Source organism: Spinacia oleracea, mitochondrion, assembly GCF_020520425.1.
Source record: "Spinacia oleracea mitochondrion, complete genome".
NCBI classification, from domain to species: domain Eukaryota; kingdom Viridiplantae; phylum Streptophyta; class Magnoliopsida; order Caryophyllales; family Amaranthaceae; genus Spinacia; species Spinacia oleracea.
Genome location: NC_035618.1, coordinates 297,501 through 313,589, shown reverse-complemented (window position 1 = coordinate 313,589; position 16,089 = coordinate 297,501). Strand labels below are relative to the sequence as shown.

Sequence of the window (16,089 nt, the reverse complement as noted above, 5' to 3'; positions counted from 1 at the left end):
CCCTAGAGAAGTTCAGTCTCATAACATACAATTCAATCCAATACTATACATCTGCAAAAAGCCTGTCCACAGAGCAATAAGAGCTCTTCTGCCAGGACACAGAGCAGCATTAGTGAAAAAGAAGCTCTTTCCATTATTTACCAACCGGCCCGAGGTATCCTCAAAAGCAGCAAGAAAGCATTCGTCAATTCTCGCCAATCATATAGTGCTTCCTGTCTTTTTTATAGAAAAAATCTTCTCTTGTAGCAGTAGCTAGCATTCGAGTCCTTGGTACCAGAAAAGGAGGATACAATTAGTGCCACTATCTTTTGTCCAAGCGATGACTGCCCTTACTCTAACAAGTAAGAAAATCTCCTTCGGACCATTTGAATCTCCTTCTCTGAGCGCTTTTGAGGAAGTCAAGACGAATAGTCGACTTTGCCTGCTTGACGGATAAGGTATTGTCAGAGCCTTCTTGAAGAGGCGGCGCATCCAGCAGGAGAAGAAGTCGCTAAAGCGAAGTTTTTGGAATCGAACCTACGAATTAATTATGAGTTGGGTGCTTTAACCATTCAGCCATGGATGCAAAAAGACTCAGCGAGTGAACTAGGTTTTAGTCCTTCTTGGGTTTTTCTGCACCATATTTTGATCTGCCGCTTCTTCGATCCGGAATTCCCAGCAAATCCTTGACTCCTCGAATACAATGGGATTTCACACCTGGCGAATCTTTCACTCTACCTCCTCTTATTAAGACCATAGAATGTTCCTGCAAATTATGACCTTCGCCCGGAATGTGAGCAAATATATCATGTCGATTGCTCAAACGTACTTTGGCTATCTTACGTAGAGCTGAATTAGGTTTTTTCGGTGTTCTCGTTGAAACACGCGGGCGTACTCCTTGCTTCTGGGGACATTGGTCCGAAGCTCGAGTACGGTCCGTGCGCCGTTTTTCTTCTCTACCATGACGAATCAATTGATTTCGAGTAGGCATCGCTAAACAGCGTTCCCCTCTAGATTACATATCTTTGCTTGTTAACGATCTGAATACAATACAGCTGCAACTGACATAGCACTAGTAGAAAACTATCTTTTCAACAATTTGTTGATATAAACATACCTACAACTTCAACTAAGATTATTACCGGTGTAGGTATTGGGTTGGTTGCAGTAGTATTGCTATGTTTGGGGATCTCTCCTGCTGTAGGCGATCACGCAATAGAATTCTATTAGAAAATGATGATACAAGCTTGTTTATAACAAATATATCTATTAGGATAGGTTAGCGCTAGTAAGTGTTAGAGAGCTTGCTGGATGAAAGCAGATCTGTTCGTCCTGTCTTTCTATTCTTGTTAATCTTGGATGTCGTGTAAGCCTACCATAGGTCCTTTCCGAAAGCAGTTCAATCCGTAGAGGATATCTTCTAGGAGAATGAGCATCACTTTCTTTACCTTCTAATTTCATATCGGAGAATTTCTTTCTAGGGTTATTTGAGAGCGAGGGAACCTAATTATGTCTTTTCCTTGTCCAATATTCCTCTATTGTCTTATATTCTATTGTATTCGCTTAGCCTCAAATGAGGTATGTAGTCGCTTTTGGAAGTTGACTCGCTAAAGCGAAGTTTTTGGATGGATCTTGGGCTAACAAGGAAAGATTCTTGGGACTTCAGCTGTTAAAGCCAGTTTAGTTATAGTGGCGCCAGCCTTACATTTTTTGTAGTGCTCCCCCCGAATCTCGTGTGAGAAAGGAAAGCTAACAGCCGGTGAAAGTGCTTTGTTCTCGTATGAGAAAGAAAGTTTCTCAGTCTCATAAAGCAAGCACCTCTTTCACATAAGAAAGTGGAGGCGGGCTTGGGTACGATCTAAAACGATTCCACATGAAATAGGACCGGACAATTGCCCTTCTTGAGTAATGGTAAGCGGGCTAGTCCCCGAAAATGCTCGTTCATTGAAGTTGGGGGTTAAAATCAACCAAGAAACTAGGCTGTTCAAAGCAATCTAACCACGTCAAGGAAAGAGTCAAAGTAAAGCAAGACAGGCCTCTTCTACCGATCCTGACCCATGTTAGGATGGTGGGGCTTTGCGAACCTACCTATCTAAGTCAAAATGCTCGATTGTAAGAATAGGGACGTTCCCTATCAGACGCTTTTAAAAGATGCCTTTTCAGCCAGTTGTATAAAAGGGCCGGGGGAAAGTAAATAGTCCTTTTATATCCCCCACCGGTGATCCGCCTGCCACTATGCTATTCGGGTTCGGGTAAGGATTGCCTGGTGAGATGCAGACCGGCTGGGGCCATATTGCCTTTGTTGTGTAGTAGGAATTGAAGCTTTGGAATGAGGGTTTGATGATTGCCGCAGACGAGACTCTTATTTTGTATAAGTTCTACTTTCTCTTGCAGTTGAAAAGTTCTGGTCCCAATTCACCGGTCTAGCGTACCCAACAAGAAATGTCCGAGCGTGAACCCCCAGCAGCCATATAGCGTTAGCGCATACACGTTTTCTTGCCGTAGCCTATTAGACGACGTCTACGCAGTAGGATCAGAGTAAGCGAGCTCACTCGACTATAATAGAAAGTTGAGGCACAAGACTCAGACTTGGTTAGCGCTCTGCCCAATAGTAATAGCATCGAAAGAACTACTGCTGGCAGGACTGAGCCAAGGGCACCATTTCCTACTATGCCAGACGTTGTGGCCGGTCTGCCCTCTCTGATCTCGAACTCTTTCTCAGAAAGAACGAAGAATCTTAGTCTTTTATGTCAGCTAATAGAAGCAGGTGTCTTCTTCTTTTATTCTTTTATTGACTGCACTCCTTCTTCTCTTCCATAAGCTTTGCTTAAGCATGTAAACAAACATAAGGGAGTTGACTCGCATCAGTTTGCAGAAGAGTCTGAACAGTTTGCAGATCATCTCTAGCCTTGGTGATCCTGTCAGTTATCCCACTAAATTCCTCTCTATGCAAAGCCTTAAGTTTGACTTTAACGGCTTTCATTTTATAACTGATCCATACATGATCCTTGACTATTACAGCCCTGCCAAGAAGTCTGGACAGTTTGCTGGAATTTGCTATGATCAGCTAAGAAGTTGAAGAATCTGAAAGGTCTCCCTCTCCCAGAATACTCGGGAATGCAGTTGATGAGCAAGGGAGAATGGTCTGAAAGGCAAGGGTTGAGGTAATCCACAACCACCTCACCATATTTTTGAATCCAGTCTATGTTGCCAAGGCCCCAATCAATTCTACTAGACACCTTCCCCACACCAGAACCCTTATGCCAAGAGTAATAGTGCGCAATACTTTTAATTAACACTAGATTACGAGAAGAAAGAAAGTCATTAAAGTCTTGAATCTCCGCTGAGGTAACAGAGGATCCATTTATTCTGTCCATATCAGAGAGAATGGAGTTCAAATCTCCGGCCAAAAGCCAAGGCATCTGACCAATACTATGAGCAACAGTGCGCAAACCAGACCATAAGGCCTTCCTTGTTTCAATAGTGTGCAAACCATAAGTGGCAGTCAAATAAAAAGCGAAGTTTCCATGGGAATCTCTAACTTCACTATGAATAAATTGCTCATGAGTAGATAGAATATGCAGATCAACATAAAAATGCTGCCAACCAAGCCATATTCTACCCCTTGGGTTGTGAGAATAATTATTAACCCAAGTCCAATGCCTACCAAACTTCTTAACAATTTGACTAGAATTCTTTTCTTTTACTCTAGGCCAAAACTTTCATATTATAGGTATTTACAAGACTTTTTACCTCAGTAGCTTTGAGAGGCTCATTGAGCCCTCTCACATTCCAGGTGCACAGATTAACCTTCATCGCCAGGAGGCTGAATGTCAGCCGACATCAGAATTGGTTCTCCAACTGCTCTCCTGTAATCTCTTCCTCGTCTAATACATGAAATTGATTACCAGTACTAGTAGTAGGCATATGAGACCCCCTGTTCTTCTTTGTGACAAGCTTCCAACCAGCCTCGGCCCCAGAGTTCGCAGCTATAGGCATTTGAATTGGAGTGGTAGCATTTGATTGAACTGCAGCCACCTGTGCAGGCTGCACCTTCTTTGGGATCCAAGCCTTCTTCACACCTCTATTATTAGGTGGTCTATAGGAAAATCAGTACTCACTTGTTGCTCACAGTTATGACCAGCCACATTGCAATTCTTACAGAATGCTGGCTTCCAGTCATACAGAACCACTTGCTTAAACGGTTTACCATTAGCGTCTTCAATCCATATATGGTCAGGCAAAGTAGATGTAATGTCCATTTCAACCAGCAATCTAGCAAAGGATATCCTCATTTGCTTTGTTGTACATTCATCAGAACATAGAGGAATACCAAGAATACTCCCAATTCTACTTAGAGAATCACTACTCCAACAATTGAGGGGAAGATTTGGTAATTTAACCCATAATGGTATTACCTTCAACACTTCTTCATAGAAGTTGAAATCTGAGGTCCAGGGCTTAAGAATTAGAGGTTTATTATAAAATAGGTAAGGGCCTCCATATATGATATCATTCCTATCTTCAACAGTCAATAGCTTAACAATAAAATAACCATCATCATGCAAAAAAACTTCAGGTTGTGCAACATGATTCCAAACATCAGCAATGTACCTATTCACAGCAGCTATGGTAGGGGTTTCACCTACAACATACAGGACCATGGAAGCCATCCATTTTCCTGACAAAGATTCAAGCTCAGCTTGCTGCAGTTGTGCCACCCTCTTCCCTTCCTTCATGACAGGATAAATTCCAGCGAAGCCCCTTTTGATGCAAGTTTAGACCCTGTAAAGACTCCAAGGGTTAGTAGGTAAACCATCCTCTGTATCATTGTTATTACCCAGCCTCAATCTTCGGTTGACTTGCGGAATCGGCCCAATTACTGGATTCACTGGAGTACTAGTATGAATACTAGCTGTGGTATCACCCCCAAATCGTAGCCATAGCACTGCTATTAAGCCCCTGTTGCCCATTTCCATTCAAAGGCACTGTTTCATTCGTTATTATAGCACGGCCAACATTTTCAGGAAAAAATCGGAGTTGTGGGCAAGCATGTAAACAACCTAAAGCTCGAAGTTGAGCTTAAGCGATCGGAAAGAAGTCGCTTAAGCGAAGCTTTCGGAATGTAATAGCGAAAGCTATGCTTTTGGTTGGAAGGAATTCAAAAAGCTCTTTCTCAAAAGTTTTCTAGGGGACTAATTAAGCTTGAAGAGAAGTTACAAAAAGAGCTTGATAATGTGTTACATCAGGAAGAGATGTTGTGGTTCCAAAAATCTAGAATGGAGGCGATTCGTGATGGTGATCGTAATACAAAGATTTTTCATCTGTCAACTGTTATTCGAAGGAAAAGAAATAGGATCGACATGCTAAAAAATAATGAAGGTACGTGGGTCTCGAAGGTGGAGGATGTTAAGAATATGGTGGTAGATTACTGGAAAGAACTATTCACGGAAGAGGGACAAGGTGAGGTGGTTGATTATATTGCGCCTGGCTGCTTCCCCATGATCTCAGAGAAGGACTTTGATGCGCTGACAAGGAAGTATGCAGATTGTGAAGTTACAATGGAAGGATATGCAACCGTTTAAGGCCCCGGGCCCGGATGGCTTTCAACCCTTATTCTATAAGAGATACTGGGACATAGTAAGCAAGAGTGTGATTACAATTTACAACAGTGATGAATGTTCTCTATGGTCGCGACTTTCCAACTGACTTGAATAATGCATTCTTAGTTCTTGTTCCAAAAATGGATACTCCACAATTTGTGACACAATTTAGGCCGATTGGTCTATGTAACATTGTCTATAAGGCAGTGACAAAGGCGATTGTCAACCGGTTGAAGCCTATTCTCCCGTCCTTGATATCTCCAACGCAATGTAGTTTTGTTCCGGGACGGCAAATCACAGATAATATTCTTATTGTCCAGGAAATGCTACATACAATGCGTAAGAAACAGGGTTCTGTTGGGTACATGGCAATAAAGATAGATTTTGAAAAAGCTTATGATCGACTTCGGTGGAGCTTTATCAAGGAATAACTTATGGAGTTTAGAATTCCTCAAAACATGATTGAAGTGATAATGCAGTGTGTTTCCTCCCCCTCTTTGCAGATTTTTTGGAATGGTGAGCCTACAGAAAAATGGAAACCAACACGCAAGGAGATCCTCTTTCTCCGTATTTATATGTAATATGTACGGAACGTCTTGCTCACTTAATTGAAAATGCTATACAATTGGGGGCATGGCGGGCTGTACGAGCAAGTAGAAATGGGCCGCCAATTTCGAACCTTGCATTTGCCGATGACTTGATATTGTTTGGCGAAGCGACAGGGGATCAGGCTAAAATTATTGCAGCATGCCTATCCAATTTTTGCTGACCAATCGAAGGCGGTTCTATCATCCATATAGGAATGAAAAGATTGGACTGCTTTCTCCCACTCATCCCTGGCCTAAAGCCCTAAAGTAAAGAAGCTCCTACCTATTCATCCGTACACTGGCGGGAAGTATACATTTATTCCCCTTCTCTGTTGACTAGATGAAGCTCAGAAGGAAGGAATTCACTACGCGAGAGGGCAAGAGCTAAAGAAGAGGCCCCCGTCCTCTTAACTCTAGGGAGCATATCCGCCGGGGCCTACCGTTCTTCCCCGGAAAATGAGGAGAGGAAAAGCATGAGAATCAGTTGCCCTTTTGCTAAATAATGAAAGGGGCACACGGTCCGCACATTGGCCACCCTCTAAAGAAAGACTCTGACCCCTCTTGTTAGCTTCTTAAGAGGCAAAGACTTCGACTCCTAGGCTTTCTACTCGTCTTTCTCTTTAAGGAGATCGGTCTTCTAGAGCTTCAACACGTACCGATAAGACCCTGGGCTTAACCCACACCTGGGAATGCTGGTAATGTACGCCCGCTGACCTCGTTCTTTCATTCAAAAAATTGTGAGCCAATAGATCATCTTTCCAAAAGCTCCATAAGCTTCTAATAAGCGACTTCATACCTTAGCTTATAACTGCATTCTTTCCTATTTGGCGAGAAAGTAAGAAGTTCTCGTCTATTCGAAGACAATGGGATCTATTGCCATTCAAAAAAAATGGAATAGATTGATTAAATAAGTAAATAAGAATGATCTTTATTCTATTAATGATAAGAATCTTAGATGAAGTGTTTAAAGGAAGTAGCTTGGAATGCGGCTAGCTCAGCCAGTTTACTTACTTCTCTGTACTCCCATCTGAAAGACTACTTGAAAGCCCATATTCAACTCAAAGAAGAAGGAACCTACCTAGCTCCTTTACTCTAACTACTTATTTTTAAACGAAAAAATCTCCCACTTCTCCTACGCACTACCATGCTCTAACTCCAGTTTAGAGGCCCTAAAAGGCCTTACTTGTTCCAAGTAAGTGAATTGCATTACCTTAGAATCAAAGAGCCAGATGAGCTTTCGGAACCAAAAAACTTCCTTGAAAAATAAGACATAGGACATTCTGCCCGAGTCCTTCTTGAACAAGAGTTGGATTACCTTAGCAGGAATTCTCTGGTATCCTCTACGAGGCCTGTATTGGGCAAACTTCTATCTAAGAGGGTCTTAAAATACCTACATATAATATAGTTGAAATTTCACTAAGGGAGTACCAAAGCATCTATGGGTTGAAGCATTCACTACTGAAGTGAATTTCATATATAAATGATATATACCTAAAAGGTAGGTTATCTTGGTGATTAGTCCAAGTTTCCTTAAGAACCTCAATGAAATTAGGGTTCAACACATGACAAACAAAAAGTATGTACATCCGCGTGCGATGAGGAGGGATCAGTGGTCGGAACTTCTCTTTCTTACTTTTGGAAAGAAGACTCTCCAAGCTGGATTAGCTATGGCCCTGTCAAGGTGTTCGGGTGTATTAGCAATTCCTCAGTTAGAGTTTTCCTCTAAGCTAAGAAATTCAATTTGAAACAAAAGGAAGTTTAGGAACCAGTCCCTCTTGAGGAAATGGATGAAGGCGCGAAGCCCTATACTTATACATATTAAATGTAAACAGCTATCTATTAGGTTGATACTGATAGCTATACATATTATGAAACATATTTAAGATAAGCGAGAATGCTATATCCTTATGATGTAAAGTAAAGCAATATACCTTCCATGGTCCTATCGAACCAGCATTTTCAAACCAGGTAAACAATATATACTATAAGCTTAGCTCTTATAATTTCGATCGAAAGACCCTCTTTTTTATCCTTAGCCTATCTCTCCCAGAGAAAGAAAAGTAACGAAAAGCAACCCCAATGTTCTCGTGCCTCTACTGTCCTCGCAAGTTCTGCACTTCTCAAGCTCTGGGTGGCCACCAGAATGCGTGAACGAGCCGCTGCTCGCAGAAGCTTCACCGCCGAACGTTCTGCTGCTCGCCTTCTTCCTTCAGAACGAGCCCTCTCCCGACCTAAACGCGCCTTATTGGCTCCAACCCCTCTCCCCCTTCATGCCGGCGCTTCCACTCCAGATTCTCTCTCTCCTGCCCCGCTCTTTCTATTAAGGAAATAGAGTAAGGGGCAGCCCTTAGAGCCGGTCTATACAGGACTTCAGTGGATGCGCGTCTTGGGCTCTTTTACCTCTAAAAAGAAATTGCAAAATTTTTCCTAGGGTAGATGAAAGGAATGCGGAAAGGCTATCCGAGTTCACAGGCGTAGTTGCGTGTACTTCATTTCAATTTCAATTGAGTTCGTTACCGCACCGTGGGTGGAAGATCCTTCTCTTTCTCTGTGAAGGTAGGCTGTGCTTTGCATGTCAAGTGCGAAACGAAATTGGATCGAAAAATTGCGTATGAAAGGTTTATGGTCTATCTAAGACTCTCTTTGATATCAATCACTAAACTAAAGAAAGTCTAAATTGAAAAAAATCTCGGAAGAAAGAAGAGTATCTTTCCAAAAGCATAGCTTTAGCTATTACAACCAAAAGCTTCGCTTAAGCTTGAAAACAAGCAAGGGCGAAGTTGCGCTAACGCGCTATAGTTTTCTTGGACCTTAAGCTTCGCTTTAGCTATTACATCCGTTGTAGCCATAGAAGACTCGACCCAAGCAATTCTTATGCCCAAAGACTCCCATGCCTTTCTTGGTCGGACCAACCCAACCGGTGATTTCCGACAAGTCTTTCCTCATTTTGGAGCAAGAAGCGGAACTACAAGAAAGCTTTCTTTCTCTTTATGGATAACCAATTCATTTTCAAATATAGTTGGGAGACTTTACCCAAGAAATGGGTAAAAAAAATAGAAAAATCAGAACATGGGAATAGATCTGATACCAATACGGACTACCCATTTCAATTGTTGTGCTTTCTTAAATTGCATACCTATACACGGTTTCAAGTTTTGATCGATCTTTGCGGAGTTGATTATCCTTCTCGAAAACGAAGATTTGAAGTGGTCTATAATTTACTGAGTACTCGGTATAATTCGCGCATTCGCGTACAAACCAGTGCAGACGAAGTAACACGAATATCTCCGGTAGTCAGTCTATTTCCATCAGCCGGCCGGTGGGAGCGAGAAGTTTGGGATATGTTTGGTGTTTCTTCCATCAATCATCCGGATCTACGCCGTATATTAACAGATTACGGGTTCGAGGGTCATCCATTACGAAAAGACTTTCCTCTGAGTGGATATGTAGAAGTACGCTATGATGATCCAGAGAAACGTGTGGTTTCCGAGCCCATTGAGATGACCCAAGAATTTCGCTATTTCGATTTTGCGAGTCCTTGGGAACAACGTAACGGTAACGAAGGATAATTCGGAATCATAATAAGTCCAGTCCAGGGGACAAATCAATAGGAAATGCTATTTGCTTCGTAAGAAGACTTCTATGAAATGAACGAGTTTCACGGGAATTTTCTTGATCGTCGGATATCATTAAAAAAAAAAGAAGAAGTGTTATCGAACGATTTCCTGCGATTCTTCCCAACCCAATATGAAATGAGAAAGGAATCAAGCTACAAGTCTCGATCTATAAAAACTTCTTCTTTTTTCTTTCGGTTTGGGTTCATTGATAGCAGAATAGCCTTACTCTCTCTATAGGGGCGCTAGCGCTTTACTAATAGAAAAAAAAGGGGCCTGAAGTAATAGGCTGCTACTCTAGGCTCGCTTTTCAAGCCCCGTCCCCTTACTCTATCAAGTAAGCAAGTCAACTTTTTGAAAAACGAAAGACGAGCAATAAAAGGCCCCACACCTATACAAGGTGTGACGCTTCTTATTGAGAACTCAAATTTCGCGCTGGGCGCTCACATTTCTTTTTTAGCTTCCCCAAAAGCTTCGCTTTAGCGACTTCATACCTTTTGCTCATAAGTAAGCGTTGATAGGAGCAGCGGGAGTCTTTTTATTTATATAAATAAAGAAAAAAACGATCTGGAAAACAGGGAAAGGGTTCTCTACAATGACACTGTAGACTAATTGAAAAGGATGTAGCGCAGCTTGGTAGCGCCTTTGTTTTTGGTAAAGAATGTCACGGGTTCCATTTCATCCCTACCAATTATTTTCCCCTGGGCAGTAAGGGGGGATCCATTGAGATCGATTCAATTGATAGATAATCTCTTCTTTTTTTTTACTATATATGATAGTATATGTATGCAGGGTGTAGTATTGGGTTACAAAAAGAATCCTTTTCTTTACAGTCTTATGTATTGTGATAAGAAAAGCGCTCTTAGTTCAGTTCGGTAGAATGTGGGTCTCCAAAACCCAATGTCGTAGGTTCAAATCCTACAGAGCGTGATTCCCTTCTTGTTAGGTCGAATTAGACTGAAATAAATTCACAAACTTGAACAGTAATCAAAATGAATTTTTCTAATCCACAGGTAGTTTACTCGCTTAGTGCGAAGCATTAAGAATGAAGCGGAAGATTTTGGAGGTCTGTTATATTATAACCCAACCAAGTCAAAACCTTGCCCCAAATGTCTGCAGACCATCTGCACAAGAAGAACAAAGACTGCAGATCAGATCACAACTGACACCAAAGTTGCAGAGCCTATCTGCAGTAGCTAGTCTGCCTCGCACAGCTAACCAGCCAATAAAAACTTAGGAGGACCAGGGTTACAGGTCATGAGTTTCTTCCAAGATACAGAGCCTTGATCACCTCTGATTAACCTGTAAACATTTCCAATTGAAAATTGATCAGCATTCAACATCTGATTTCTCTGCACAGACCCTGCAACATAATGTGCAGCACCTAAAATCTTCTTGAACATCCAAGAAGCTTGTTGAGGCACAGCCATTAGCAGGATATCCTTCCCCTTAATGTAGTATGTGTGAACCCATTTGATCCACATTTTTTCTTTTTTGTTGTGGACATTCCATAGGAGCTTGCAAAGGTCAGCCTTATTCCAACTTTCAACATCAATTATGTTAAGACCCCCAGCGGATTTAGGTTTACAAATGTGATCCCAAGCAACTAAGGCTCTTTTAGTGATGCCAGTAGAACCAGTCCAAAGAAAAGCTCGACAAGTTAATTAGCTTAAGGACTTTTTTAGGAATGAGAAAGACTTGACACCAGTAGCATTGAACACTAAAGATAACTGACTTGATCAGTTGGACCCTACCTGCATAACTCAGAAGCTTAGAAGTCCAAGAATTTATCCTCTGCAAAACTTTCTGAATGAAAGGTTGGCATTACTGACAGCTTTTAGCTAGAAAGTGGGACTCCAAGATACTTAAAGGGAAGAGAACCTTTAGTAAGATGGACAAGAATAATGGACTGCACATCTTCCAGAACACCTCCCAAATAGATTGAGCTTTTGCTCAAATTAGCTCGAAGACCAGAAGCATAAGAAAATGGCTGAAAAGCGGAGTAAAGCTCTCTAACTGAATCCACATCACCTTTTGCAAATAGAAGAAGGTCATCCGCAAAGCAAACATGAGTAATGTTATGCTTTTTGCATCTAGGGTGATAGTGGAATCTAGGGTTATGCCTCAACTTACCTAAGCATCTATTCATTCCATGCTCAGAACAAAGAGGTAAGGAGAAAGAGGGTCGCCCTGTCTAAGACCTCTCTTTCCTGCAAGGGGAACTGTGACTTCACCATTTACTTTGAAAGCATATGACACAGTTTGAACACACTCCATAATCCAGCTCACAAACTGATATGGAAAGCCTAAGTGAAGCATTAATAAAAAAATGCAACAGAATCCAATTTTGCATGTCAATTTGGATCATACATCTACTAGAGATGTTTTTCCTTGTATAACCCTTCACTAGCTCATGACTAAGGATGATATTGTCAAAAATAACCCTTCCCTTGACAAAAGCCGACTGACTTTCACTAATGATATCAGGGAGAACATGTTGCTATTAGCTAAGACCTTAGAAATTTTCTTGTACAACACACTACAACAAGCTATAGGACGAAAGTCTTTCACATGAATAGCATTATCAACTTTAGGATTCAGAGTCATAAGGGTGCAGTTTACCTGATTAGGCATATGACAATGATCAAAGAAGTACTGCACAGCCTTTGTCACACTATCACCAATTTCACTCCAAGCACTCTGGAAGAAAAAAGCATTGAAGCCATCAATGCCAGGAGCTTTCAACTTGTCCATACTGAAGACTGCTTCTTTCATTTCATCAGCAGTGACTATCAACTAAATGAAAGATTCTGATACTATCAATCTTGTCTGCAGTCTTCTGAAAAGTTCTTGAATTCATAAACTTTAGGTCACCCTTCAAGCTTTTCAATTTGAACCAGACATCAAGAAGAGGGCGACTGTTCTGAAATCTACACCATTTCTCTTTCACAACAGATTTTAAATCAACATGATCAACCATGACATTCAAGAATTTGAAAGGGCTGTTTCTTCTGACAATCATATCATAAAAATTGCATTGTGATCAGAGATATTCTTTTCAAGAATTTCACCCTTTATTCTTGGGAAAGAGCTAAGCCATGATTGATTGGCAAGACACCTATCAATTCGATAAATAATTATGTCTTGGCCTTCTTGGTTATTACACCAAGTAAAATCAGCACCAACTGTGGGAACCTGGTACAAGCAGTTACTTTGAATACATTGATCAAAGTCTTTAATTTCAGCTTCAGTAACTGCACCACCATTCAATCTATCAGTTGCAAGAAGGACAGAATTGAAATCACCACAAACAATCATAGGGTCGGAGTAAAGAGAGCATATGGAAGAGATGAACTCCCATAACTTCTTCCTAAGCTCTTGAGTATTGTAAGCATAAACAGCCAGAAGGATTATGGTTAAATCAGAACCAACTTTGGTAATCTTAGTAAAAATCCCCTGCTCACAATCACTCAAAACAGTCACATCAAAAAAATTTGGATTCCAAGCAAGCCAAATCCTACCATTGTAAGCACAATGATAGTTATTTAGTATTTTCCAGTATTTGAAAATATTCTTACTAAATTTTTGAAAATTAGCTACTTTAACTCTAGTTTCAAGCAAAGCACAGACATCTACTTTATATTTTAGCAAAAAGGATCTTATTTCCTTTTGCTTGAAGGTTAAAACCCCTCACATTCCAAGTCAAGAGCTTCATGGAGCACCCGAGGGGATAAGGTCCCCGCCCTTTTCATTCATATCATCATCCGGGTCAAGATCCTACACCACTGGTTCCATTTGATTGAACATATCATAGGAGTTGCTGACTGGAATTTCTTTTACAGACTGAGATTGTGTAACAGTTTTGTTTGCAGACCTCCTAACAACAGTAGGCCATGAATCTTTATCTTAATTTGCTCTTGGTTGCTCTGCTTGCTTCTCAGCTCTGTGAGCAACTCTTTTAGGCATCCACTGCTTCTTATATTGAACTCTCCGTCTTTTAGGTTGCACAACTTCACCACAGTCATGACCTGGTTGCTTACAAGCAGCACAATAAGGAGGAAACCAGTCATATTGAACTTGTTGCAAATGAATGGTCGGGATAGCTCAGCTGGTAGAGCAGAGGACTGAAAATCCTCGTGTCACCAGTTCAAATCTGGTTCCTGGCACATGCTTTTTTTTATGGATTTATATACATATTCAAAGAAAATAAAAAGTTTCAATTAGGCAGTTGATCAAACAAAAGTCTCGAAGAATTCAAGCATGTAAACAACCTAAAGCTCGAAGTTGAGCTTAAGCGAAGCTTTCGGAAATGGGGATCTCAAATTTCAGGTATGCCTGCTCCTAATCCCATTTCTACTGGAAATGATATTAATAGAGAACTGATTGGGAGGGGAAATGAGGCTAAATGGGCAAATCTCTTCTCTGGGTCTAGTATAACTGCTAAGGGGAAACCATTGCAATTTGTTGCTCCGGTTGTTAAAGATGGCCAAGCTGTTGCTATTCTTCAACAATCGGAAATTTATATTGAATCTGAGAAATGGTTATCTTCTGTTGTGCTTTATGTGGTGGGGGAAACTCCGACAATAGCTGCTGTTACTAGATTTATTGAGAAAGAGTGGAACTATGTCAGTAAACCTAAAGTGTATTTGCATGATGATGGGTTTTTCTTGGTGAAATTTCTGTTGATGATAGAAATGCTGTTCTATATTCTGGTCCCCATACCTATGCAGGCAGGCCTTTGATTGTTAAGCAATGGACTGCTGGTTTTCACTTTAATGAGGAGGTGTTAAAAGTTCCTTATGGGTGAAATTCCCTAACCTTCCAAAAACTTCGCTTTAGCGACTTCATACCTCTAAACTGTTGGGGTGAGGGCTCGTTGAGCAGGATAGGAAGCATTTTGGGTGTTCCACTTTATGCAGATGAGTGCACAACTCATCAATATAGAATTTCCTTTGCAAGACTTCTGATTGAGATGGATGTTACTAAGGAACTTCCTAAGGAAGTCCAGATTGAAGATGTTCATGGTAAGGTGTTTAAACAACAAGTGATGTATGATTGGACTCCTCCGTTCTGTGGGAAATGTAAGATGGTGGGGCATGATTGTTCAAGCTCTTGGCAGCCTCAACCTAGATCTGTTAGACCTGCCATTCAGAAGAAGACGGTTCAGAAGTGGGTTCCTAAGAAAAAAATGATACTAGACCCCCTATTGTCACTGTGGTGGCTACTCCTAATCAGCCTATATCACAGGTGACTGATAAGGATGGTTGGCAAGTTGTTGCGAGGAAGACAAAAGATAAGGGGAAGACTTTTTTCTGCTAATGTTCAAACCCTTCTATGATTCCCGAAGAAGTGGATAAAACTGGTACAGATACAGATCCAGAGGATCTTGGAGTTTTCTATGAAAATAATAAGGGCGGGACCCTTATCCCTCCAGTTCCATGATGGCTATCTGTACTTGGAACATTAGAGGCCTAAATGCTTAAGGTAACTGAAGTAAGAAATTGGATTTGTAATAAAAAAAGATTATTGGTTTGCTTGAAACTAAAGTCAGGCTTCCTAATAAAGAGAAAATTCTTAGGAAGTTTGGTAGTAACTGGAAATGGCATTGTAATTATGACTTCTCCCCTAAAGGGAGAATGTGGTTGGGTTGGAATTCGCTTATTTTTGATGTTGATGTGCTTTATGTTCATGAGCAAGCTATTCATGCTCAAATTTCTGATATTAACAAGACTTTGCAATTCAAGGCTAGTTTTGTGTATGGTCTTCATACGGTAGAAACTAGAAAACCTTTGTGGGCTTTGTTGAGACAGTTAAATAGTAGTTGCGTGAATGACTCTTGGATCATTATGGTTTCATGCTGTTCTTTATTCAGAAGATAGGATTAATTTCTATTTCTGTCAGTGAAACTGTTGATTTCATGCAGCTTCTTGATGACACAGCTATTAGCGAACTGAAGAGTTCTGGGTCTTCTCTTGGTCTAGCAAGGGCCTAGGAGAGCATAGAATCTACAGGAGAATAGACAGGGCCATGGGAAATGTTCATTGGCATATGAATAGGGATTGTTGTGGATTACAGACAACCTGGATTGTCCGATCATCTTTGGTGGTTAGCTTTCCTGATGCTGGTTGCCATTCTGGTAAGCCTTTTAGGTTTTTGAATTACATGGCTCAACGATTTTGAGAGAGTGATTCAAGAGCATTGGAATGTGGATATCCAAGGTAATTCGATGAAAAGGTTGTGGCTTAAGTTGAAAATCATTCAAGCATGTAAACAACCTAAAGCTCGAAGTTGAGCTTAAGCGAAGCT

The 16,089-nt window shown here is 40.9% G+C and overlaps 2 protein-coding genes and 2 non-coding genes across 4 annotated transcripts; 3 read left to right on the top strand and 1 right to left on the bottom strand.

The window, feature by feature from the left end:
* Positions 1–592: 592 nt before the first annotated feature.
* rps12 (ribosomal protein S12) lies at positions 593–970 on the bottom strand. Its single transcript has one exon. It carries the CDS (start codon positions 968–970, stop codon positions 593–595), a length of 378 nt encoding a protein of 125 aa, YP_009414565.1.
* An 8,189-nt stretch (positions 971–9,159) lies between these two features.
* On the top strand, positions 9,160–9,738 carry nad9 (NADH dehydrogenase subunit 9). Its single transcript has one exon. The coding sequence runs from the start codon at positions 9,160–9,162 to the stop codon at positions 9,736–9,738; it is 579 nt and encodes a 192-aa protein (YP_009414564.1).
* A 901-nt stretch (positions 9,739–10,639) lies between these two features.
* Positions 10,640–10,713, top strand: trnW-CCA. Its single transcript has one exon. It is a non-coding gene; the product is annotated as a tRNA-Trp (tRNA).
* Positions 10,714–13,876: 3,163 nt separating this feature from the next.
* On the top strand, positions 13,877–13,949 carry trnF-GAA. The gene has a single exon. It is a non-coding gene; the product is annotated as a tRNA-Phe (tRNA).
* The last annotated feature ends 2,140 nt before the right edge of the window (positions 13,950–16,089 follow it).